Source organism: Leucoraja erinacea, chromosome 31, assembly GCF_028641065.1.
Source record: "Leucoraja erinacea ecotype New England chromosome 31, Leri_hhj_1, whole genome shotgun sequence".
Classification (NCBI taxonomy): domain Eukaryota; kingdom Metazoa; phylum Chordata; class Chondrichthyes; order Rajiformes; family Rajidae; genus Leucoraja; species Leucoraja erinaceus.
The window spans coordinates 2,831,507-2,859,094 of NC_073407.1; the positions used below are offsets into that span (position 1 = coordinate 2,831,507).

A 27,588-nucleotide genomic window follows, 5' to 3' on the forward strand; every position below is an offset into this window, starting at 1 on the left:
TTTAAACCACCATCTGCAGTTCCTTCCTACACTCTTTGTTAAGCGAAACAGGTCCTATTCTCATAATATTATTCACCTCAACTAAGTATTTTCTTCACCTCCGTTGCTGCAGAGAATACAATCCCAGTTATCAAATCTTTCTTCAAAGTGAAAAAAAATGTCCAGCCCTGCGAACATCTTCATAAATCACCCCTGGATCCTCTCCAGAGCAATTGCACCCTTTCTACAATGTGTCATAGTCTTACAGCATGGAAACAGGCCCTTCATCCCAACTTGTCCATGCAGATCAAGATGCCCCATCTAAACTAGTCCCATTTATCCGCATTTGGCCCATATCCCTTTAAACCTTGTGTGCGCCAGTGTGTGTGTGAGAGTGTGTGTCAGTGAAGCGGCGACAATATCCGGAGTGAGCGTAGACTTGGCGATGTCTGGGGAGTGTTTCCCTCTCCCCACCCCGTCTCTTCTCCATGACCCCCCCCCCCCCCCCCCCCCCGGGGCATGCGGGCCGGCCCAGGTGCTCTGTGTCCGGGGGGGGGGCGAGGGTCAGTGACCCGGGGGTTGGGCATCGGAGCGGAGCCTTAGCCTGAGATTCATCCCCGCGGCTCTGGAGGTGGCACTGACGCCCCCACTCACCCGGTCCGCTCCTGGCTCCGGGCCGGGGTTAAAACTCCATGGGGTGTGGACAGAGCGGCCGATGGACACAAAGCTACCGGAGGTGAGGGTGGGGGGTGTGAGCGGTGCCTCAGGGGTCGGTGCTGGGATCACCGCCGTGTCTCACCTATCACACCATCTGCACGGGAAAAACTAAACCAATGCCCTCTAGTTCTTACATAGAAACATAGAAAATAGGTGCAGGAGTAGGCCATTCGGCCCTTCGAGCCTGCACCATTCAATATGATCATGGCTGATCATCCAACTCAGTATCCTGTACCTGCCTTCTCTCCATACCCCCTGATCCCTTTAGCCACAAGGTCCACATCTAACTCTCTTAAATATAGTCAATGAACTGGCCTCCACTACCTTCTGTGGCAGAGAATTCCAGAGATTCACCACTCTCTGTGTGAAAAAATGTTTTTCTCATCTCGGTCCTAAAAGATTTCCCTCTTATCCTTAAACTATGACCCCTTGTTCTGGACTTCCCCAACATCGGGAACAATCTTCCTGCATCTAGCCTGTTCAACCCCTTAAGAATTTTGAAAGTTTCTATAAGATCCCCCCTCAATCTTCTAAATTCTAGTGAGTACAAGCCAAGTCTATCCAGTCTTTCTTCATATGAAAGTCCTTACATCCCAGGAATCAGTCTGGTGAACCTTCTCTGTACTCCCTCTATGGCAAGAATGTCTTTCCTTAGATTAGGAGACCAAAACTGTACGCAATACTCCAGGTGTGGTCTCACCAAGACCTTGTACAACTGCAGTAGAACCCCTCGGCTCCTATACTCAAATCCTTTTGCTATGAATGCTAACATACCATTCGCTTTCTTCACTGCCTGCTGCACCTGCATGCCTACTTTTAATGACTGGTGTACCATGACACCCAGGTCTCGTTGCATCTCCCCTTTTCCTAATCGGCCACCATTCAGATAATAGTCCATTTTCCTGTTTTTGATTTCATCTTCTTGAATCACATATCCCGGGAAAAAGACTATGCATTCACCTTATATATTCCCCTTGTGGTTTTTACTCATCTCTAAAACAATTTTTGCTTTATTTTGAATTTCCAGCACCTGCAGATTTTGGTTCCATGAATGTCAAATGTACTGCAGTTTGCCATTTTAAATAGTGTGCTTAAGAGTCTATAGCAATTAAATTGCTCGTTCTTTACGGGAAATCCGACGACAGAAAACTCATTGGTGAGTGTGGAGGAGATCTGGAAGCCTTGGGCGAATTGAATTGTTCTTGACTTTATGTATTTACGTTTAAAAATTTGAGCGTGAGAAATTTGTGATCAGCTTGAGAGCGTGAGAATTTCGTGAAATGTGTGAGTCTCACGCTCAATGTGTGAGAGTTGGCAGCCCTGTCTTTATGAATGTTGATTTCGTGTCCACAAAATGGTGGTGAGAGCTACCTATGCAGGTTTGCGCAGATTAATGTTCAGACATGAGAGTGCCCCATATCTTAGGAACAGCCGGCCTGTCTTTACCGACCTAGGTGCCATTTGCAATGTATATCGAAATCTTTCGGTGTCAAATGACGTTTACAAAATGGTTACACATGGTTCACCTTCACTGGAAAAATCTAAGTAAAATATGGTTTAGGAAGGAGCTACCTATGCAGGTTTGATGCAAAAATGCTAGTAACTCAGCGAGACAGCATCTCTGGAGAGAAAGAATGGGTGACGTTTCGGGTTGGGAAGTCTGAAGAAGGGTCTTGATCCGAAACGTCACTCAATCCTTCTCTCCAGAGATGCTGCCTGTCCCGCTGAGTCTGAAAAAAAAAATCCTATGTTCGCTGGTTCCTGATTCCCCTATCCTGGGTAAAATACTCTGTGTAGGTATGTTACAAAACCTACCTGAATCGTGTCTGAGTATCTGCCCCGCCCCGTGTGTGTGATTTTGGCACTGTTTAGAGGGGGCGGGTTTAAAACGCGATTTTTACTAGGCTGTTGAAATCGAAAATGTTCAGCCTAGTAAATCATTAACGGAAAATCGCTGGAAGACCCCGTCGCAAAAGGTATTATTAGTTTTTATGGCCTTGTATAATAGTTATAGTAGTTTAAAAATCACTCTCTCAACCCGCAACCTCTCGCAGCCCCAGGGTTTTATAAAGCAAACAATTAAAGGTATGTACCTTATTTTTACATTAAAAGGGGCTTCTTAAGAACCCTGTATATAAAGTTTTCTATAGCGAATAGTTCATTTTGGGCTCTTTATATCCCGCAGTATTTTTCTGGGCATTTGAGGGCACAAATCCTGCGCAATGTGAACGTTCTAAACCAGCGCGTTCACAGGAACCCACTAGAAAGCTGATTTAAATTGACTTTAATTTACAGCAATTGAACACTAAATTCCTTCCATTTGGCCTATAAGTTGATGTAAATGAGATTTAAAAATCATGTTTTATTGTGAATTATTTGTGAATATTATTTGGACACTTAGGCTATTTAAAAATGTTAATCATTTATTAAGAAATTGATAGATGTTTAGATCTAGTAATTGAAGTTTGAAATTAGCTACAATTGGGTAACTAACTAATTATATGCTTTAATTTCAGGTCCTCCAAGTAAGATTATTTTATATTTGTTTCAGAATGGTTCAATCTATGATAACTGAAAATTTCATTCAGTTCTCTTAATTTTTAAGAAGGTCAAGGGCTTTTGACTGTCCTCGATCACAGCTTTTTTGTTATGTCCATAGGAAATCAATAGGGAACAAGATGCTAATTTCCGAGTATGAAAATGGCCATAACGTTTTTATTACTTGAGAAATGAAAGTGAATTAGGTGTCAAATTAAACTTATTGTTATGCTTTATCTGATGGGATAAATTGCAGGTAGATAGGATGGACATAAAGGCTTTTGGCACAATGGCGTTCATCAGTCAGAGTATTGAGTATAGAAGTTGGGAGGTCATGTTGCAGTTGTATTAGATGTTGGTGAGATCGCATTTAGAGTATTGTGTTGGAGCGCAGGAGGATGAGGGATGATCTTATAGAGGTATTTAAAATCATGAGAGGAATAGATTGGGTGGATGTACAGATTCTGTTTCCCAGAATAGGTGAATCGAGGACCAGAGGACATAGGTTTAAGGTGAAGGGGGAAAAGATTTAATAGGAATCCGATGGGTAACTTTTTCACACAAAACCGAGGTGAGTGTATGGAACAAGCTGCCAGAGGAGGTAGTTAAGGCTGGGATTATTCCAACATTTAAGGAACATTTAGACACGTACATGGATAAGACAGGCTTATGGACCAAATGCGGGCAGGTGGGACCAGTGTAGCTGGGACATGTTGACTGGGTTGGACAAGTTGGGCTGAAGAGCCTGTTTCCACACTTTCACTCTATGACTAGATAGAATGGCATTGGCATTAAGATATTGTTTAACTTCCTGGTGTTGTTTACCTTTGCTTTCTGGTTAGACTGGAGCATGTCCAGTTAGATATTCAATGTAACTGTGGCATAATAATAATAATAATAATAATAATAATAATAATGTTTTGTTTATAGGGACAGTGCATATTAATTAAAATGTGCATGTAAATATGCAAGATTGTAGCTAATCAGTAGCTAATTTCCGTCCTAAGATCGTTGCGTGCATGATTCAACTGGATGATACAAGCCCAATTTTAATATCCTGGAGTAGATAGCAAATTCTCATTGTAAATGTTCTTGCATTCATCAAATTCTTTATTTAGGTTTGTTGATTTTGATCATGCATATCCAAAGATGCAATAATTGAGTTTAAACTGGTTGTGATCACAACTCAGTCAGTTTTAAGATTGTTTTGAATAGGGATATGACTGAATGTTGCAGGAAGGGACTAAATTGGAGTAAGGCAAATTATAACTTTATTAGTCTGGATCTTTGAAGGGTATATTGGGAGCAGTTGTTATTGGGTATTTAGAATATAGTGTGCAGTTATGGTCAGCCCATTACAGGAAGGATGTGGAGGCGTTGTAAAGAATGCAGATGAAATTTACTAGAATGATGCTTGGATTAGGGGTATTGGCTATGAAGAGAGGTTAGACAGACTTGGATTGTTTCCTCCGTAATGCCAGAGATAAAGGGGGGACCTAACAAAAGTATATAAAATTATGGGAGGCACAGCTGGGACAGGCAGTCAGAACCGTCTTCCCCAGGATGGAAATGTCACATACAGAGGGCATCGCTGTAGCAAAGTTTAAAGGGGATGTGCGGGGAAATTGCTTTGCACAGAGGGCGGTGAATGCCTGGAACACATTTGGTGATGGTGAAGGCAGCTACTATGGGGTGGAATTTAAGAGAGTTTTAGATAGGCACATGGATATGCAGGGAATAGAAGAACATGAATTATGTGCAGGCAGATAAAAGTTAGTCTAGCATTGTATTCATCACAGACATTGTGGGCTGAAGGGTCTGTTCCTATGCTTTACTATTTTATGTTTGTGTTCTGAAAAATATTTTCAGACCAACCATATCTTGTCAGGAACAATTAAGATTTATACTAAATTAAGACAGTAGCATTAATTTGGCCAATTTCTTTCTGTTAAGAAGGTATCGGATGATCAATTCGAGTCAATTAAGCGGATTAAGGGATACAGTACGCTAGATACAGGAATATAATTTCCTCTGGGGTTAAATCAAAATGGCATAATCTTATGTTAGATCCAGCATATTTAAGGGTGAAATTCAGAAGCACATTTTTCAAAACACAGGTTTGTGAAAAGTTAAAACTGGCTCCTGCCAAAAAAAAGGTTGATTTTATGTGATAGATAGATTTTTTAAGGTTATGGAACTAAAAGGATGTGGATCAATAGAGTTGAGGAAAAGTTCAGCCATGGTCAGGAATACAAATGTTCTTGTGGGGTTGGATCAGTGTAAATGGGTAGGTGATGGTCAGCACTGGTTCACTGTGCCGCTTCTCTGCTGCATCTGTCTATGGGACCGATTCCTGATATTACACAGGGTGTTTTGAGGCTCCGCGTGTCAGAAGAGGAAACATGGGACCCGACAGAAGCCATCACAAAATAAGTGAGGGCAAAGTAGGAGTGTAGATAATTAACTCAAAACCAAAAGTCTCAAGGTGCTGGAGTAACTCAGCGGGTCGGTTAACATCTCCGGAGAACATGGATAGTTGACGGTTTGGGTCGGAACTCTTCTTCCCACGGATTGTGGGGGTGGGGAGAAATTTGGAAGAGAAGTGGGGAAGGACAAAGCCTGGCAAGTGATCGATGGATACAGGTCTGCATTATTTTTGATAGGTAGATGGTTAGACAGAGGCCAGAGATGAAAAGACAAAAACTGTGAGTTTATGATAGAAGTGGAATTGTGAAGCAGAGGAATGAATACAAGTGGAAATGGAGGGAGGAGGAGGAAGGAGAATAATAGGTACAAATCCAAGTGGGGAACAGGGAAGAAGGGTAGAAAAAAGAATGGGGAGGGGTGGTTAGTTTATAGGTTAGTTGCCTGAAATTGGAGAATTTGTTGTACATTCCATTAGGTTGTAAGCTCCACAGCCTAAATGAGATGCCATAACTCCAGTTTGTTGTGTCCACACTCTGCCAATGGAGGAGGCCCAGGACCAAAAGGTTAGTATGGGAAGGGGAGTTAAAATGGTTAGAAACCAAGAGATGCAGCAGGCCTTGATGAATTGAGCACAAGAGTTTGGTGAAATGGTCGCCTACTCTGCATATAGACTTGGCGACCGCTTCTCTGAACACTTAGGCTCAATCCGCTAAGCCTTGCTGGATCTCCCGATTGCGAACCATGTTAACTAGCCTTCCCATTCACATAATGACTTTTCTGTCCTGGGCCGCCTTCGCCAGAGTGATGTCACATGCAAAATGAAGGAACAGCACCTCATATTCCACTTGAATAGCTTACAATTCAATAGTATGAACATAGAATACTTCAATTTCTATTTAACAAATCTACAAATAAGCACACCTTCTCCCCCCCCCCCCCACCCCCCACCACCACAATCAGTGTGAAGAAATATCAAAAGTACCAAAAAGTCACCTATCCATGTTCTCCAGAGATACTGCCTGTCCCACTGAGTAACTCCAGCACTTAATGTCTCTTTTTGTAAAGCACCATTTGCAGTTCCTTGTGCCTAAGAAAGAAATATCGTTATCAAAATAATGTTCCATACAAATCAAAAGGAGAGAAAATAGAAAAAGTCCTCGGTAGGTAGGACTGAATGTGTGAGTGAAGACCTTTTGTTAGAGGGACCCTTTCACCTCCATAGATCTGTTGAAGGTTTTATGATGTCTAGGAAATGAAATATAGGCTCTTTGGGCCAAAATTGCTGCCTACCCTTGGGCTCAACATGTTCAGTAATACCAGGCTAAGATATGAATGCTAAAACAACTGGACCAGAAGTTTCAGATTTTGTAACTGTACTACTAACACAAATGCTTATGTGAAATGTCTAAACAAATTATCAATGGCAGCAATTTGCTACTTCTGTTCAACTTAAAACAGTTTGACTCACAGTTTAATAAAAGATTATGAGAGTATGAAAGGCCCTTTGAAATTTTATTTATTACTAGTGAAATCTTTAGTAAAGTTTTAACTCTTGCTTAGCGAACACTAATTAACACTTAATATCATTTGTATGAATAAAAATTATAAATGATTAGGGAATATCAGCAGGGGTATTGGGTAAGACATTAAGGTGATTGCCCCTTTGATTAATTCCTAATTGTAGATTAACATATTTGGGAGGCGATGAACTTGAAACCATATCAGTCTCTGAAAGAAATTGCAGAAGTATGGGGCGCCGCAGCAGTACAGTTGCTGCCTTACAGTGCCAGAGACTCGGGTTCGATCCTGAACACGGGTGCTGTCTATACACCGTTTGCACGTTCTCCCTGTGACCGCATGGATTTTCCCCGGGTTCTCCGTTTCCTCACACACTCCAAAGACGTACAGATTTGTAGATTAATTGGCTTTGGTAAAATTGTAAATTGTCCCCAGTGTGTGTAGGATAGTGTTAGTGTGAGGGGATCGCTGGTCGGCACGGACTGATTGGACAGACATGGCCTGTTTCCACGTTGTATCTCGAAAATAAACTAAAAAGATGTGTTATCCCATGAATGTTCTTTCACTTCTTCGCGGCTACTATTTCTTCATATCATTAAGAGACTAACCCAAAATTATCCATCCTCTGCACCTCTCAATTTGTGGAGGAAAAACAAATCAACAAATGTTGTACAGTGACAGGTGTAACATTTGTTTTTGCCATTGTTTTGCAGTATAATTGATTCCCAAAAGTTAATTCAATTCAATGCTTTGGAAAGATGGGACCTTTGGGTTTTACTTTTTAAGTTTCCAAACAACCAGATTTGCATATAAAATTTGAATTTAATTACCAGCCTCATTACTATGTGATTAAACAAAATAATACACTCAGAAGTTCCATAAAACTCAAACTTTAGTAAAGAAAGGGAAAGCTATTTTCCAGCCAGAGTTTGCATATGTAATTAGGCCCTAATTAGAGCTATATTACAAAATAGTCAATGAAGGTATTATCTACATCATTTGTGGTTACATTTGATTAATAGTAACTGTTCCCAGACCTGTGTTTTGGCCTATTTTTGTAAATATGATTCATGGTTATAAACTTGCAATGCATTGCCTTTTAAGTGGAAAATAAGTTATTTATAATGTTGGAGCAGATGTAACAATTAGCTTAAAAATGTTCATTTAAAAATCCTTGGAACTGCCGCATAAATACATCTGGACAGATAATATTCTGATTATTAAAATAAAATGTTACCACCAAGACCTCAAATTACAGAGTTGTGAGCACAGCTCAGACCATGATGGACCACATGGATAGGAAAGGATTAGAGGGATATGGGTTAACGCCACCAGGTGGGACTAGTGTAGATGGGACATCTTGGTCGGCATGGACATGTTGGGCCGATGGGACTGTTTACCTGTTGTATGACTCTATGACCTTTACGGAAACCAGCCTCCCCCCCCCAATCAACTCTATGCATACTGCATGCTGCCTCCAAAGCAGACCACTCACTCTGGTTATTCTCCCTTCCTCACTCTCACATTGGGCAGAAGATACAAAACCTTAAAAGCACATGCACCAGGTTCACAACCAGCTCTCCCCTCTGACCTCTCATACGTCAGGGATGAATTTTCAATCTTCCAATGTTCATATTTTAAACTGCCCTTTCTCACGAGTTGTAAAACTATTTTCTGTTCATTTTGTCTTTTGTTCTACCCGATGTACCTATGTATGGTATGATTTGCCCGGATAGATCCAAAACAAAGTCTTTCACTGTATCACGGTACAGGGACAATAATAAGCCATTACCCATATCAGTAGCATCGCGTGAAGTCCCAGTGAGTGAACAATGTAGATCTGTAACATCAGAATTAATGGCACATATTTCCCATTATGATTACTCATGCTTACCATAAGTAGCCCCTATATATAGTTCCAAGCTATTCACTACACACATTTGCATTAATAGCAGCTTTATTTAATTGGAAGATAAAATAAACAGAGCCCTATATCAAAAACAATTAATTTATCGTAGAATGTTTTACCTGCTGCAGATTGTGTTATGCAAGTATGAAGATATTAAAATCTGTATGGGTTGTGATAAGCCAACTAAAGACAAAAAAAAGGCAGAAAAAGGTTCAAAAACGGTGAGTCAGCAATGGGATTTCCAGAATGATGTTTTTCCTTCCCTCCTCTTGGCTTTCAGTCATTCTTGCCTTTGAGTCCTGGTCGGCCAGATTACATTGTTCTACCTCAATGTTAATTTACTCCTAAAATGTATTTTTGAACAAACATGTTACACTACTAAGAAGGGTCTCAACCCGAAATGTCACCCATTCCTTCTCTCCAGAGATGCTGCCTGTCCCGCTTAATTAGTCCAGCAATTTGTGTCCATCTTCGGTGTAAACCAGCATCTGCAGTTCCTTCCTACACATTTAAAATGTAACATTCTATCTTGGCTTGATTTCAGAAGTATGAAGTATGAAGTAAGAAAGACTGTGAGTGCAATCACTATTGCCCACACCTCTCAATATCTCAAAATAGAGGAAGTTTCCAAAGGTGTAGAAATTAAAAAGAGCAGAACACGGAAACATTTGTAGGATTTCCCAAACTGAAAATGTCCATCAATAGAACCCGCAGCAAGGGCAGTTTGGAGGCATCAGAGGCATGGGAACAAATAATTATTTTTCTTCTGCTGCCAAGATGAGTATCAGGAGATGACATATTGATTCTAACCAAAGTCAAGAGTGTTTATTTGTTATATTATCTGGATATCAACAAGAACAATTACATTTTTACTTGATGCAGATTACAGGACCATCAGCCTCCAAAAAAAACTAAATATGCAATAAATTACCAGTTGTTTTAAATAAACTGGATCACGGTGGTGCAAAAAACAGAGTAAAATAATCATAATAACAAGATAATGTAATTTTGGAAACAATGATTCAGTGAGATTTTTATCAGTTCATAAAACTGGGATACAAGAAAGAGGGAGTTTTTTTTTGTGTAACTTTTAATCCAAACAAGGAAGATAGGAAAATTACCAGAAGTTTACGTTGCTGTTATTTAACCGTTAAACATCCGTATCCCTCCATTCCTTGCATATCCATGTGATAATGTAAGTAAAGGAGAGGTCACAGGAGGAGATTGTTCAGCCCATCCACGTCACCTCCCAAAGGGGACAATCCCATTGCTTCTATTCCCTCTTCTCCGTTACCTTCTTCCACTCGCTTGCGTTCCAAACTCCACCCCCAGATTCTACCCCTTGGCCTCACACTGATTGGGGGGAGGGGTAGGACAATTTACATCGACATCGGCAATTAACCCATCGACCCCACACGTAGTTGGGACATGGGTAAGAACTGGAGCAAAATGTAAAATCATTTTCTCCTAATTTGGGCTGGGAATATGAATGCAGAAGGCGAGGCAGGATAGACACAACAGCAGTCAGAAGCAGCAAGAAATTGGAACCAAAACTGTCCTGCTGTTTATTAGAGGAGACATAGGGTGCAGGTTGATGCCCTACTAAACCACAATACCATGGAAGTTGTGGATCCTTAAATATCAGACCTCTACCACATGGATCATCCAATCTCACATTTCACAATATCATCAGAAATCACATTCCTAGTGTCTCTGGCCTTCCTCTGGGCTGCACTATTGACCTGCAAATTACTGTAATTATTACAAAGTAAACATTACTTTCCACAATTTCATCCACCACTCACATTTTTGGAATTGTATCTGTAATTTAAATAAGACCTTACATACAATACTAATATTTCCCTACAAATAACCACTACTAAAAAGCAGTGAACTTGAACTTCAATGCAACATTGTAAATGGGCCAAGAGCAAAACAAATTGTTTAACGCAAACTGTGAGCATCCTGCATGGTTATTAAGAAATCTATCATGGACAATTCTTCCGCCAAACTGCCACAGCTGTTGCAGCCTTGACTGTTATAATGGAAAATAAAGAAAAGCTGTTCATTTTTGGAATAACTTCTTATTGCTGGATTACATTTCATCTGCTGTTTGCTTTTTAAAAAAAAAGATGAAGGGAAATAATACATTGAAGTTATTTGGGAGTACATGATTTAATCATGTTATTTTGGCACAACCTGGAAACAAATACTGAATATGGGAAGCATCTGTGCAAGAACAGTACTACATAACTAAAGTACAGCTTCAAATTCAAACTTGTCACTAAAGGTCTTGAAATGCAAATAACTGAGTGTCATGTTTATATCTGAATTACACAAGTCTGCTTGTTATGGAGGTTTTTTTAATCTATTCTCAGGACGTGGGTGTTTCCGTTACGGGCAGCATTTATTGCCCATTCCCAGTTGCTCTCAGTGCAAAACTGCGATGTCTAGTGAATTGCTGGTAGTTTGTCACAATTCAGTGCCTCACAACAATAGCTTTAGTTTTAATGAGTGAAAGGCTGCTTATATTGGGGTTCCTCAGGGATTGGTGTTGTTTTTCATGATAGATATCAACTTGTAAACGGTAAGATTGATGACAATACAATATTTGTTCTGCAGCTGATAGTGACAAATAAGGCTGCAGATTAATTTGAAGAGTGACAAATAAGGCTGCAGATTAATTTGAAGAAGTGAATGAGCAAGGCAAGACAATACACAATAAGGGTTGGGATATTGGAAGTTTAGAAGAACATGGATCTTGAAGTTGATGACCGTACATCCATATTGTTAATGAGTAGGGTGATTTTAGATGGCACATTGGATAGACCAGTAATGGCTTTGCACACTGTATAAAACACGAGTAAGACTGCATAATGACCAGCAAATATCAGGAGGTATGTGACACTACTTGAGATAGTACAAAGGAAACTTGGTGTATCAGACCTCAAGTTCAGTTATGAGGAAAGACTAGTTTACGAATAGTTCATTTGGAACGGAGGGGGTGGGTAGACATTTTAGTTTAGTTTTAAGATATAGCGCGGAAACAGGTCCATTGTCCACCGCGATTAGCTATCCCCGCACACTAGCACTATTTTACACACTAGGGACAATTTACAATTTTACCAAGCCAATTAACCTATAAACCCTGTACATTTTGGAGTGCGAAGGAAACCGGAGCGCCCGGAGAAAACCCACGTGGTCACGGGGAGAATGTACAAACTCTGTACAGACAGCACCCGTAGTCAGGATTGAACCCGAGTGCCTGGCGCTGTGAGGCAGCAACTCTACCGCTGCACCACTATATTGATGGATAGCCGTGCCGTCCATATTGATGTTGGCGTCTTTAATTGATATGTATAACATTTTGAGGGTATCTAAATTCCATTATTAGAGACTTCACTAATTAGGGAGGCATAGGTTTAGGGTAGAAAAAAATTAAAGGACTATTGAGGAGATTTCTTCAATGCAGTGAGTATCCAGAATTCATTAACTCGAAGATGGCCAAGGAAGAAAAATACCTGGTTGAGTACTTGATGTACTGTAATCAGCAAAACTGAAAAATGGGATTAGCCAGACTAGAAGAAGTGTCTGAAAAAGGGTCTCGGCCTGAAACATCACCCATTCCTTCTCTCCAGAGATGCTGCCTGTCCCGCTGAGCTACTCCAGCATTTTGTGGCTATCTTCGTATTAGCCAGACTATCTCTCTTTTGGCCGGAATGGACATGATGGGTCGATTATCTACTCCTATGCCATGGATTTACAGCAGGATTCTGGAATAGCTGCACCATAAATGCTGTCTTCATTTGAGTTTACAGTCATGTTATGAAGGTTTAGTTTTGTAATTAAAATTTAAAAGAAAGTTCCACAAAAAGTTGGATACGAACTGCATTTGGCAGCAGCTTTTAAAACATGAAATGTGAATTTATGCTTGAGGGAGGCTAAATCTACACATCTCTTTCCTTGCAATATTTATGGGTTTGTGTAAATTTAGATGAATACATTCCCTTTCAAGTTACTCTGTAATGAATGGGTCCCTCATTAAATGATTGCTGGAAAGCTCTTTCATGTTCGTGTTGCTCTGAGTTGCTCAGTCCTTCAGTAGAAAACGCACACTGAAATTTCTCAAAGTAGAACGGCTACCCAGTTCAGGGAAGTAAGAGTCGAAATATAGAAGTGTTATTCTGGGTGGTAATTGTACTTGGATATGCTGAGACTGGAGATTTGCAATTGTTGACATCTATTCTATAAAGGGAGGGGACTAAACCTAGCAACCACAGGCCAGTCAGGCTCAAGCTTCCAGGGATAAGTCTGGAATTGGGTCTTAAATGCTAACCAACTGTATGGAGGCTGAGAAATTATTGAATATTTTGATGTAATAATCATAAAGGCGGCTAGTTTATGCTCTCTTAATAATTCATTTATGCACCTTAATAAAGAACTTTTGACAAAGTCGCACATAGTGTTAAGTAGTTCAAAGTGTAAGAAATTTGACTGGCAGTGGCAGCGTGAATTGAAAATTACTTTAAAAGATGGTACAGGTGCACAACCTTTTATCCGAAAGCCTTGGGACCAGACACTTGTCGGATTTCGGACATTTTCGGATTTCAGAATGGAAGATTTTTAGCGTAGATTAGGTAGGTAGCGCGGGCGGCTTGAAAAGTCTGGAGCAGCTGCCTCCTCCCCGGAGACCGGGAGAATCATTGCATAAATGTTAGTCAGTTAGTTTGGAGGGATTTTATGTGGTGGCGGTGGTGTAGGGGTGAAGGGGGAAACTTTAATTCTTAGTCCCCTACCTACCTGGTCGGCGACTCCCAACCTCGCGGAGCTGGGGGCTCCGTCCGGCCGCGGGCGGCGCCGGTTGGAGCTCCGACCCCGGCAACTCTACCCCTGGCTGCGCGGCTCCAAATCCAGCGACGCTCCGCGATGTTGTGTGTCGGCGGCCACAGCGCTCCGGAGCTTGCCGCACGGCGACCCGGTAAGGCATTGCCCGCACCCCGCTGGTATCCCAGCGCTGCGACGCCGCCGCCGACTCCCGACATTCGCGGAGCTGGGGCGTCCGGCCGCGGGCCGCGCTGGATTTGGAGCGCCTCGCAGCCAGGGGTAGAGTTGCCGGGGTCGGAGCTACAACCGGCGCCGCCACCGGCCACAGCGCTGCGGAGCTTACTGCACGGCGACCCGGTAAGGCATTGACCGCTCCCCGCCTCTCCGACCAGGTAGGGGACTAAGAATTAAAGTTTACCCCTTCACATAAAAGCCCTCCAAACTAGCTGACTAACATTTAAGCAATGATTTACAGATGTTTAAGCGTCTCCCCGGTCTCCGGGGAGGAGGCAGCCGCTACAGTAGTACAGACCTGGGTTGACCGTGGGTCGTTTTGGGTCAGGTTTGGCGCCAAACGCGAGCTTTGGTGCGCAGACGACATCTGGAAAAAATGGCCGGTTTTCGGAGCTTTTCGGTTTCTGGAACACCGGATAAAAGGTTGTGCACCTGTAGTACTAAAGGGTTGCTTAACAGGCTGAAAAGTAAGCAATATTTGTTGGCCACAAGTCTATTTGATATACATTAGTGACCTTGCATATAAGAGCCATAATTTCAGTGTTTTCCAATGGCACAACCCTTGGAAATGTGAAGTTGTGAGGAGAATAGTCCCAGACTTCAGCAATGATTCAGCTGATATGTGGGCAAATAAATATGATTAAATTTAATAAAGAAAACTGTCTTGAAGAAAAATTGATGAGATGCAGTATAAAATATCTGGTACGGTCTTGAAGGGAATGCAGGAGTAGGAACAAATAAAGTTTCACATAATAATAATAATAATATCTTTTATTGTCATTGCACTTATGTGCAACGAGATTTGGTATGCAGCTTCCATCCGATGTCATAACTTAACTTAAACTAATAACATTTAGATTTAGATACCCCGAGAAACATGATTTATAAAAAGAACAGTAAAACAGTCAAAACAGTCTAAAGTGTCGGGAGATAATTTTGGAGGTAAACACAAGGAACAGTAGATGCTGGAATTATAGATTCCTACAGCACATAAACAGGCCATACGGCCCATGCCGCCCAACATGTCTTATCCACATAAGTCCCACCTGCCTGCGTTTGGCTCATATCCCTCTAAACCTATCCTATCCACGTACCTGTTAATGAGAAAGGGTATCCATGTACCTGTTTAAATGTCTTTTAAAAGCTGTTTTAGTACCTGCCTCAACTACTTCCTCTGCCACCTCGTACCATATACCACTGCACCATACACCAAATTAAATATTGGCACAAGTCAATTTCAGGAGCTGTCACAAGAGTGGTAAATTAAATAGCTTACAGTACTAAAAAATATTTATTGTGCTTATGAATCAGAATCAGAATCACACTTTATTCGCCAAGTATGTTTTGCCACATATGAGGAATTTCATTGGCCAGGTCAGTCATACAATTAAAAGTAACAGATCACTCAAAAACACATTTTAACATGAACATCCACCACAATGACTCCTCCACATTCCTCACTGTGATAGAAGGCGAAATAAAGTTCAAGTTCTTCCTTTAGTTCTTCCTCGGTCGTGGGCCTCGAGCCTCCATTGACGGGACGATCTTGACTCCCGTAGCCGGCGGCGTTCAGGCCCTCCGTGATGAGGCGATCAAGCTCCCGCATCGGAGGGATGTCGGCTCTCCTGCGCCGGTCGATTGAACCTCGCGTTGGGGCTGGTCAAACGTTGAAGCTCCCGACTCGGCCTCTCCCGAGACTGCGAGCCCTTGATGGTGATTCCATGGTGGTCGCGGTGGGAGCGATCCCAGGCAAGGGATCAGCTCCGATGTTAAGTCCGTGCCCCGCGGTGGGGCTCACGACATTCCGAGGAGGCTTCCAGCTCCATCGATGGAAGTCCACAGAGCCCTGAGACTGTAATCCAAAAAATCCACATCTCCGGGAAGGTAAGAACTTGAAAAAAAGTTTCCCCTGATCCCCTCCCCCCACATAAACCAAACTGAAGAACATTAAAACAAACTTTTAACAAACTAAAAAATAACAAAAAGAAAGAAACTACGAACAGACTGTCGGCAGGGCAGCCATCTCCCCGGCGCCCCTGCTGGTGTAGGTATATTATGAACAAACAACATTATAATCCTTGCATCACCCTAAACTACAGTTAAATTATGTCCAAGGGCTTTATAAATGTAATTTTCTCAACAATCAAATGGTGTTTTAGATGGTTGATTACACCTAAATTCTTTGAATTATCAGGTGTTGAATTCAAATAATTGTCTGGAATCGCAGAAACAGCTTGCTTACATTCCTCCTCTTGGTCTCATGCCTCCTATCCCTTTACTTTCCTACCCCATTGTTAGCTGTGGTTTAGGTGAAAACGAGTATAGACAATGAGACTCAACATGACGACTTTGAAGCTGGTACGACTTGGGTGGGAGAGGGATGGAGAGAGGGGGGGATGGAAGGGTTACTTGAAAATAGAGAAATCAATATTCATAGCACAGCTAACAATGGCCTGTTTCCTTTATCATCATCATTACTTTTGTGCATATCTTTCATTAATTTGTTCTATATCTCTCTACATCACCATCTATATCTCTCGTTTCACTTTTCCCTGACTCATTCTGAAGAAGGGTCTCGACTTTAAACGTCACCTATTCCTTTTCTGCAGAGATGCTGTCTGACCCACTGAATTACTCCAGTTTATTTGTGTCTATCTTTGGTTTAAACCAGCATCTGCAGTTCCTTCCTACACATCAATTTTTTTTCTTTTTTTCATCTCTTTTCCAAATCTTTTCCAACTTGCTTCCCCCCTACTATAATCAATCTGGCCTAAACCCAAAGCATCTCCTTTACATTCCTGTCAAAGATGCTGCCTGACCCGCTGAGTTACTCCGGCACTTTGTGTTTTAAATACAATGCTCACAGTCCTTATGTTTTCGGTGTGTTTGTCCTGTAGCTCCTCATACTCTGCAGGCAAGACTGCCTCCCTATGTCAGGTGTCTCCAACATACATAACAGTAACTCCACTTCCATCTTCTTCCAAAGCCTTTTCCACATGATCCTTATTCAGGTGCAGCACAAGTCTCTTGCACTCCCATACAGAGAGTATTCACTGTACACTGTTTAGTTGTGAAAGTATGTATGTTTTAGGTAATTGATTGTAAATACATTAAAATGTGGTGGTAACACCAATTAGGTGAGAAAGGATATACTTATTTTAGAGAAAACCTGTCTGATTAAACAGATACCAACCAGACTTTAAATTTGAAAGTGCAAAACTGGTTATTTTGCAAATAATGTTAGTGTTTTAATGTTGCCTCTAACATTTAAGCCAGTGTGCACTGAATACAATATGTCTGAAAATGAAATACTCTGTCCAATATGTAGCTATTCTGCTGACACGGAAGGAAACAAATGTTTTGTTATGCTATTGAGAAGGACAAAAGCTGTATTAATATACAATATATTCTACTAAGTGTTTAGTGGGAATGCAAACTATATCAATCCAAATTATTATTGAAATTCCTCAAAGCTTTGGAAAAAATGTATTAATATACATGGATATTGTAACATCTTCCCAGATAATTGCATTGAAATACATTGCACCAAGCAGATGCTAATTTATCTTAACAGTTGGAATATTTTTCATTAATGCATTCTTTAAAAATGTTCTGTATTAAATCTTCATTAAAAAGTAGAATGTTTAAATGCTGTTACTTGGAAAATTAGAAAAATCCTCTAATTCATAAGCACATACATTTTCATTATGGCACGATTTTTTTAAATTTTCAAAGTGTCTGTAACATTTAAGTCATTTTTCAAAATGTATATGTGACATTCAAATCATTATTGGCGTATGTTATAAATGTCTAGGCTAACTTAACATTTTGTTTGTTGTTTAATTACAGTTACATTATTGCTTTCAACGCCAGAAACACGACTCGATCTTCAATTTTAAAACGCAAAATCTTTGCATTTTAACGCCGGGCCCCTTTTTTAAAAAATGACAGTGTGCAGTCATTTAGTTTAAGACCACTCTTACCGCACATCTGCGGAGCTCAGAATACGAGCAGTGCATTTATATGACAGTTTTACACTCCTGTTGCAAAGTTGAGCGTTGAAATTCTATTTATGGACATTTATCTCGCATGTAAAAGTAGAGGATAAAATGCAACGCGAATCTGGACCCCATACAATTGTTGAGTGGAAAAATCAGTGTTTCAAAAATGCAGACAAGTTTCACAGGTGCTGAATTGGTAACATGCCTTTGGGGTTTTTTTTTAAACATTCTGAGAGCTAATGGTCGCTAAGGCAACCGAGGCTGAGGGAGTGTGCAGTGAGCGCTGACTACTGCCAGCCCCGGGATGTGCCAGTGTGCAGCGGCGCTGACGATGAGCGCTGCTCTCAGCAGCCGCTGTGCGGGCCAGGCACACAGCTTCATTCGGACGGAAGTGCTTCAACAGTCTCTCCTCTTGTTATCTGCCAACAGAGCTTCCTGAGCCGTCGATTGAAAGGCTCCATCAAGAGGACAAAGAGCCAGCCCAAGCTCGACAGGAACAGCAGTTTCCGCCACATTTTACCTGGATTTAGGAGCGTGGAGAATGAAAGGTCTGTGATATTGCCCCCGCCCCTCACCCCCAGACCCTCTCCTGTCGGCGCCGCACCGAGACAGACCCTTGCAGTAACAAATATCTCCGGAGCGGACGTGTTGCCCCAATTACTGGCTTCCTCGGCGATGGTGTAATGGTTTTCTACAGCTGCTGAGATTGAACCCAAATGTTACAACAGCAGGATTGAAAATGTCTTTTCCAGTTTAATAGCTCCCACATTTGCTTCCTGTGAAACGAGGCGTGCCTTTATTGTGGGATTTGGTTCTGTTCCCCTGTAATGTGCTTCTTTTGCAGAGTTGTATTTTTGGAAGAAATTAATCATTTAAACGCGGTGTTTTAATGTTTTATAACTCCGCAGTTTAATATGCTTTAGAATAATGCAGCTGATCGCCAGGCTATTGTTCTCTGTCACTACATGTTTCTTTCACCCCTGAATGCCTATAACTGTTGCGGCTAGCTTTCTGATAATCTATGCTGCTTGAACTTTGACCACTAGTTAATGTGAGAAGTTGTTATTGTGATGGGTATCTAAAAATGTTCCGTTTATAATACACCGTTATTTCGTCCTGAAAATGCAAGTGCCTGAACACATAGGTGTAGAAGAGTTACTCGCTCTGTCACCTGTCGCTGTCCAACGCAACCTTCATTCGCCTTGTCCACATTTTGGTGGGAGGGTCGGGGCTACATGGCCTGGTCGCCAGACGACAAGATTAGTAGATTGGCGGCGATCAAACATGATGTTTTCTCTGCCGCGACCTAATGAATAGTAACCGTCCACATCAACTGTGTGTTTATCATTTAGCCAGTTCCAGCTTGTAGTTTGGGCGCATTGATTGAGGGCGCGATATTTCGCTGTGCCTCTTGAACCAGCCGGGACCACACGTTCTTGGCCGCCAAGGTGTACTGTCAATTTTGCAATTTACTTTTAAAAAATTGCTTTAATTAGCCATCTGTTTCCATCAAATGGCGAATATCTCTCCACGCTGAAGAAGTAATTCACCATATTCTCCGTTAACTACGGGACAAAGCCACGTTATAGATTTTAACCATTGACATCCATTTGCGGTATTGGATTGGGGTGGGGTAATTTAAATGTAATATTCCAGTGCTCAGCCACCGTTTGGAGAATAGTCATTATTGTAGAACGGTGCATAAAGAACGCTATTATTGAAGTGGACAATTAATAGACGAAGCTGGATGCCTCGTTATTTTCTTTGTTTTACTGATTGGGTCATTGCACTAGGAATGATGTTGCGAATGCTATTTATGTGATTTCTTCAATATTGTCCAACTGATAGCTTGTGTAGGGCAATCTTGCATAAATCACATTTGAGATTGAATCTCACTATCCTAGTCCATGCTGCACATGCTCTGTCTGGTAAAATGACAAAAGGAAAACCAATGCAGCACTGGTCTTTGGAAAGACAATTACAGTCCATTCTGAGGTTGGTGACAGATGTTCCCATTTAATTTAGCGGCAATTATTTTTTACAATGGCAAGAATGTTGGCCTCGTGCCTTTTCCATAAACTTTTAAACTGCAATTTAATAAGCCAATAAAATGTGCAAATATGACTTCAGAGCTACAGCAATGTTATCTCCTCTTAAAGCAAGTCATTTGTGTTGCCTATCAGACTTACAGACATTTAACATTAAGAGTAAATGACCTGAATATATTTATTTGCAAATGAAATGCCTGATCAGGCTATAATGTTTTGCTTCTGACATTTGATGTATCTAAGGTTAGGGATCCACAGTGCTTACCGATCAAGGCTATGGAGAATAGTAAGCCTTGCTAAATTCCATGTTTGAGGGCAACTTTCCCTAAGCAACTATATGTTTATCCACAAATACGAATCTAATGTAAAAAATTTGGCATCCTCTATCTAAACCAAGGCTGCCAGATTTTGATAATTCCCAGATTTTGAACATAATATCTGTTTTGCAAAAGGAAATTGTATTTACCAAATTGGTGATAAACTATGCTTTGTTTTTGCACTGCAGCCCCTAGAAGTATGGTTTTAGACATGGTTTCAAGAGCAAACATCGCTGGAAATCAGAAGGTTGGATAGTTCAGGCAAACTGTGTAGGAAAGAACTGCAGATGTTGGTAAACCAGCAAGATAGACACAAAATGCTGGAGTAACTCAGCGGGATAGGCAGTTTCTCTGGAGAGAAGGAATGGGTGACGATTTGGGTTGTGACCCTTCTTCGACTAGAGTCGGGAATATAGATGGTGATGTAGAGAGATATAGAACAAATGAATGAAAGATTTGCAGGTTGGATGAGGTTGGAGCGCCTTCTGGTCAGCTTGGAGGTTTGGAGTTAGACATGGAAATCGCTTCTAAAACATATGGGGGTGGGGTGCGGGGGAACACTCCGAGGCCTAACATCTGTCGGGTCGGCAACCTACGGCCCACGGGCTGGATCCGGCCTGTAACCCAAAATCATCCGGCCCGCAGGTAGATTTATTTTCAATAAGTTTTCGCGACCTGGGAACTGCAGCCAATTCCGGGGCAAGCGAGCTCACCTGGGCGCTACAGCCAGTCCTGGGGCAGGCGAACCGACCAGGGAATTGCAGCTAGTCCCGGGCTGCTAAATTCTAGGAGCTGGTGGCCTCGAACTAGAATCGACCTTGAGGGCTCCAGTCGCAGAGCCTGTGGACTGACCATCGGAGGCTGTGGTGGTGACTTGACTTTGGAGGCTTCGGTTTTGCTGCAACATGTTTCACAAAACATGGGGGGGATTGCCACCCACCTCTCAAAACATGGGGGGGGGGCATATCCCTCACCGTCTTCCCCACTCCCCCAGGATTTCCGCTCATGTTACGGACACGGGCTGCAAAGAGGTGAAGCCAATAGCTGATATAGATTGACACCATGTATTAATGCTGCAATTTGGACAGTGAGCCCAAGCTCCATTTAACTCATTACCAATGGAATATTTAAAATGCCATCTTCATGGACCAAAATGCTGTTGAAGGGCAAGCTTCAGTAAATATTACTTTATTGAAGACTCATATTTTCCAGTATGTGATATTCAAGGGGGCTAAGAAGATGAAATAAAGTATAGTTGAATGAAGTAAAGTTGGGTTTATAATATTAACACTCAACAAACTAATAGCAAGATAGCCAACTACTTGACCACATCTAGTGCCCTCACATGCACCTTTCAGGCAGGGTTGTTCTGGCATGTAGCCCTATCTTCACCTCATCAGGAATGCTCAAGCCAGTTGATGTCATATTGCCTAGTTGCTGAAGATGACCTAATTTGCCGTGGATCAGAAGATAAACCCAAAACCTTGTCATCTTTTTTTATCAACATTTATTTAACTATGCCTATCACCATCTGCAGTAATTTTCTTTTAAGGGTGAACTTTGTCACTTTAATTAGAATTTCTGTCATCATTAAATTCTTGCTTTCTTATTTTTTTTTTTTTTAAAGCATTCAATATTAAGCATTCTGTTTAACTGCCTGTTGTACTAAAGTCATCTTATTTAAGTGCAGAGATGTGTCAAGACATAAGTGTCCAGGTTGCTGCTTCCTCAGTACTATTGTAGCAGGCACACAAAGTATTTCACATCTTTTAGCACAAATCAGTGAGAATTTATTGCTACTGACAGACCTACCTGAGTATTGATAAGGTTGAGTGACAGCACATCTCGACGCAGTTAGTCACTGTGTGTCCGGACACTTGCGTCAGAACAAGTGGTTGCCGATATTTATTTTAAATGAGGACCTTGTTAAATTCAAGGATATGTTTCCTCTAATTTTCTTCATTTAAGAGGTAAATCTTTCAAAGCTGCCAATTTGCTTGATGTGACAGTCACTCCCGACAGTTGTGCTGCTGTTTTACTTGAGTTCTATCTCCAGGAGGTAGACTGACAGCTTTCTCAATACTGAATTCACAATTGTCAAGTCAAGTTTATTCGTCACATACTCATAGGAGATGTGCAGTAAAATGAAAAGTGGCAATGTTTGCGGATTGTGCAAAAAAACTACAAAACAGAATGGAACAGAATCAGTAATTACATATTTGTGGGGGAAAAAAGAAAAAACAGCTATTTTAAAAAGAAACCACAACAGTAAACTGTTACAGTAAATTAGTCCCTGGTGAGATAGGAGTTTACAGTCCCAATGACCTCTGGGAAGAAACTCCGTCTCATCCTCTCTGTTTTCACAGCATGGCAACGGAGGCGTTTGCCTGACCGTAGCAGCTGGAACAGTCTGTTGCTGGGGTGGAAGGGGCCCCCCATAATGTTGCTGGTTCTGGATCTGCACCTTCTGATGTTCAGTTCCTGCAGGGGGGGCGAGTGTAGTTCCCACAGTACGTTCGGCCGAACGCACTACTCTCTGCAGAGCCTTCTTGTCCTGGGCAGAGCAGTTCCCAAAAAACTTTTGCAGTCAGTTTTTATGTTCACTGCCAGTTTTCTTTCATAATCTATTTCCCCTTTCCTAATTAAGCCTTTTGTCCTCCTCTGCTGGACTGAATTTATCCCAGTCCTCTGGTAGGCTGCTTTTTCTGGCTAATTTCTACGCATCATCTTTTGTTTTGGTACTATCCCTGATTTCCCTTGTTATCCATGGATGCACTACCTTCCCTGATTTATTCTTTTGCCAAACTGGAATGAACAATTGTTGTAGTTCATCCATGCAGTTTTTAAATGCCTTCCATTGCATATCCACCGTCAACCCTTTAAGAATCATTTGCCAGTCTATCTTGGCCAATTCACGTCTCATACCCTCAAAGTCACCTTTCTTTATGTTCAGGACCCTTGTTTCTGAATTAACAATGTCACTCTCCATGCTAATGAAGAACTCAACCATATTATGGTCACTCTTGCCCAAGGGGCCACGCACAACAAGACTGCTATCTAACTCTTCCTCATTATTCAATACCCAGTCTAGAATAGCCTGCTCTCTCGTTGGTTCCTCTACATGTTGGTTTAGAAAACTATCCCGCATACATTCCAAGAAATCCTCTTCCTCAGCACCCCTGCCAATTTGATTCATCCAATCTATATGTAGATTGAGGCTGTTGTCCTGACACCAGAGTGCCAGATTAGCCACTTTTTCCCGGCCCACCACCACAGTGCCATCAGCAAACTTGATTATAGAGTTGGAGCTGAACCTAGCCACACAGTCATGTGTGTACAGGGTGCACAGTAAGTAGGTATGTTACAAAACCTACCTGAATCGTCATTGGGAATCTGCCCTCAGCCATGTCGGCGATTTTGGCGCTGTTTGGAGGGGGCGGGTTTTAAACGCGATTTTTACTAGGCTGTACTAATCGCACATGTTCAGCCTAGTAAATCATTAACGAAAAATCGCTGCCAGACCCGGTCGCAAAAGGTATTATTAGTTTTATAGGCCTCGATAATATAGTTCTAATAGTTTTAAAATTACTCTCTGATTCCAATCTCTCGCAGCCCCAGTTTTATAAAGCAAACAATTAAAGGTATGTACCTTATTTTTAACTTAAATGGGGCATATATATAACCCTATATTTATCTATAGCGAGTGGTTCTTTTGGGCTTTTTATATCCCGCAGTATTTTTCTCGGCATTTGAGGGCACTAATCTAGCGCTATGTCAACGTTCTAAACCAGGCGTTCCACATGAATAGGGGATTTAAATGGGCATTTATTTACAGCAATTGACGCCTAAAATTAATGTAAATTAGATATAAAAATCATCTGGGGGGATCCTGTGGCTGAGGGTAAGGGTCTATCGATCACAGCTTTTTCCTCAATAGGGAACAAGATGCTAATTTCCGAGTATGAAAATGGTCATACATTTTTAATACTTGAGATATGAAAGTGAATTTGGTGTCAAATTAAACTTATTGTTATGCTTTATCTGATGGGATAAATTGCAGACTTGATTTTTTAAATCTCAAAATTTTGTAACATTGCTACAGTAAGGGGCTGAGGACGCAACTCTGGGGGGATCCTGTGCTGAGGGTGAGGGTCTTCGATGTATTTCCTCCCATCTTGACTACCTGGGGCCTGGTGGTGAGAAAGTCCAGGACCCAGGCACACGGGGGTGTTGAGCCCCAATTCCAGCAGCTTCTCAGCAAGTCTGGTGGGGACTATCGTGTTGAAGGTTGAACTGAAGTCTATGAACAGCATCCTCACATAGCCCCCCTTCTTGCTGTCAAGGTGAGAGAGAGGGGTGTGCAGAACCTGGGAGACCGCATCGTCCGTGGATCTGAATGCAAATTGTAGCGGGTCCATGTTGTGAGGGAGGAAGGCGCAGATGTGTTTCATCCCAAATGATTGCATTACCTGTAGAGGTTTCACAAAACCAGTTTCACTGCTCTCTGCCTGGTTTTGTTTTGTGAGAGGAGTTAAGCCAGTCCTATAGTATTATAATTTAGTCGATTTTAATGCAATAAAGTGTCTACTAAATTATTGATATAAACACAGCTCATGACATATGCATTAAAGTTCAGGATTGCATAAAACAAAGCAGCCTTCATAATTTTGGATGTCAAAAGAATTGTTATTTTACGATCTTTACGTGGTCTATAATAATACAGCAGTGACTACCAGAAGATTCTTTATTGCAGGTGCTGTATGACATTTGACAGTGCAGCCTTCGTGGCTGTTGTTGCTGCCTAACATCAGTCAGCAAACACTCATAAGTACCATTGTTTCTTGATGGATAAAATACTATTTCTGCAAACTGGTTCAATGACACTTTGTTTTAGGATTTTTCTCTTCAGTAACTTAAGATTTGCATTGCTAAGGTATCTTCTTTACATTTTTCTAGGCCTTTTGATTGTTGGGATGCAATTCCAATCATGAAAACTTCTGCAATTAGAAAAATCTTTAATTCAATTGTGAAATGAAGCCAGCTCCTCCCTGCAGAGATGTTGCCTGTCCCGCTGAGTTACTCCAGCATTTTGTGTCTTCTCTACAGCAATAATGTAATTGTTATAACCAAAGATAAATATTTTCTAAATAATTTGATGGAGTGCAGTGATCAGGGAGAATGCTAAGCACCTTCTTAAGTTAAATTAAGAATGGACAACACACTTTGGCCTTGCTCGTATTGCACAAATCAATCCCATCCCTCAGTAACAACATTTTTTTGAATGCCTTCCAATCAAGAAAATATGTATGGTCACAAGTGTGTCTTAACATAGAAACAGATATGGCATAGGGAAGTGATAATCTAAAGATGTCAACTTGAAGCACATGATTGACGATGATCTAATTACATGGCCCTTTATGTTTAAGTTTTCCATAACTGAAAAGTCTTTTGTTTTTGAATATGGACTACTTCTGTTTCTATAGCGAATGGCCCAGATTTTAAGTCTGGATGTGGGAATGTTATAAATGAATGGGTTTGGGGGAAAAAAGCACATCAATTCCAAGAATAGTAATGGTGACAGCTAAGTAAATCTCGAGGATTGAAAGAGAAATACAGAAGGTTCAATAAATGAGTAATAGATAGGGCTAATGTCATTGTTTTAAATTCATATGGCTATTTTAAATGTATTATTGTAATTGATTTGCTTTATTGATTTGAACTAAAATGCAAACAAGAGAAAAAGGTAGATATGCATGAGTTTCGTAAAAATACATGAAGCAAAAACGCACAGCTGTACGTTTGTAGAATCCTTCAAACGGGCTGTATTATCCCAGTGCATTTTGAACTACATGATGCCATAGTGAAGTACTTGTGCCTGCAGGCCTTCAACTGAAGTTTATCCGGTGAGAGCAATTTAAAATGATAAATTGAATATGAGAAGCATATCACAACACATTAAAGATTATTTGTTTGTGTTTTATTTCCTTTGAGAGTGCGCTAGCTATTAACCTGACCCCTCCCCTTGTCAACTGGTATCCAACAACTTTTACATGAGTGCAGATGATTGAGTGTTCTTAGTTAAAATCTAGTATTTGTCTGTTAGGATTTTTCTGTAGTTGTTTCATTTTGACACAGCTTGGTTTTATCACGGAACGTGCTTCTTCAGGTCAAGGACAATCTCCATTCTTAGCCAGTTGTTTTTAGTGGAAAGCATAGCATCACACGTTTGGAAATGCAAGCTCAGTCATGAATGCAGGTTTATCTTGTCCACTTGCTGATGGATAAGGGTGCAAGGTCAAATATATTGCAGTGAATGGAAGACATTGATTTGCCACTAATTAAGACTCTGAAGTATTTTCGAAGTGTGCCAGGTCTTAATCTGATCTGTCAATAATGAAGACAATGCAACATAGATGTTAAATCCCCATTCCAATTATTCTAAAAGTGCACACATCACATCGGCTGTGCTGAAAGTTTGTAGATATCCTTAATTTATTTAGCCTTTTCATCAGAGAACTTTCTCCCCACCAGCCACGCCAGTATCATCATTATGGAATGAATGCTTGAGAAATTGTTTAGGTACAGGTGCACAACCTTTTATCCGGAGTTCCGGAAACCGGAAAACTCCGAAAACCGTCCATTTTTTCCAGGATGTCGTCTGCACACCAAAGCTCGCGTTTGGCGCCAAACTTGACCCGAAACGACCAACGGTCAACCCAGGTCTGTACTACTGTAGCAGCTGCCTCCTCCCCAGAGACCGGGGAGACACTTAAACATCTGTAAATCATTGCTTAAATGTTAGTCAGTTAGTTTGGAGGGCTTTTATGTGAAGGGGTAAACTTTAATTCTTAGTCCCCTACCTGGTCGGAAAGGCGGGGAGCGGTCAATGCCTTACCGGGTCGCCGTGCAGTAAGTTCCGCAGCGCTGTGGCCGCCAACTGGGGCTGCGGGCGGTGCCGGTTGTAACTCCGACCCCGGCAACTCTACCCCTGGCTGCGAGGCGCTCCAAATCCACCGCCGCCCGCGGCCGGACGCCCGCAGCCCCAGCTCCGCGAATGTTGGGAGTCGGCGGCGTCG

General features: G+C 41.5%; 1 protein-coding gene across 5 annotated transcripts in view; it reads left to right on the forward strand.

Annotated features, from left to right (window-relative positions):
- LOC129711830 (disabled homolog 2-interacting protein-like) overlaps positions 1-27,588 on the forward strand; it is a 625,376-nt gene that overhangs the window by 335,894 nt on the left and 261,894 nt on the right. For 4 of the 5 annotated variants that reach the window (XM_055659772.1, XM_055659773.1, XM_055659775.1 and 1 more), the window contains one exon: positions 18,577-18,695. The exons of the other annotated variant lie outside the window; for it this stretch is intronic. In XM_055659772.1, the coding sequence (XP_055515747.1) occupies positions 18,577-18,695 (119 nt within the window). The remainder of the gene's footprint in view (positions 1-18,576; positions 18,696-27,588) is intronic. 5 annotated transcript variants of the gene reach the window in all.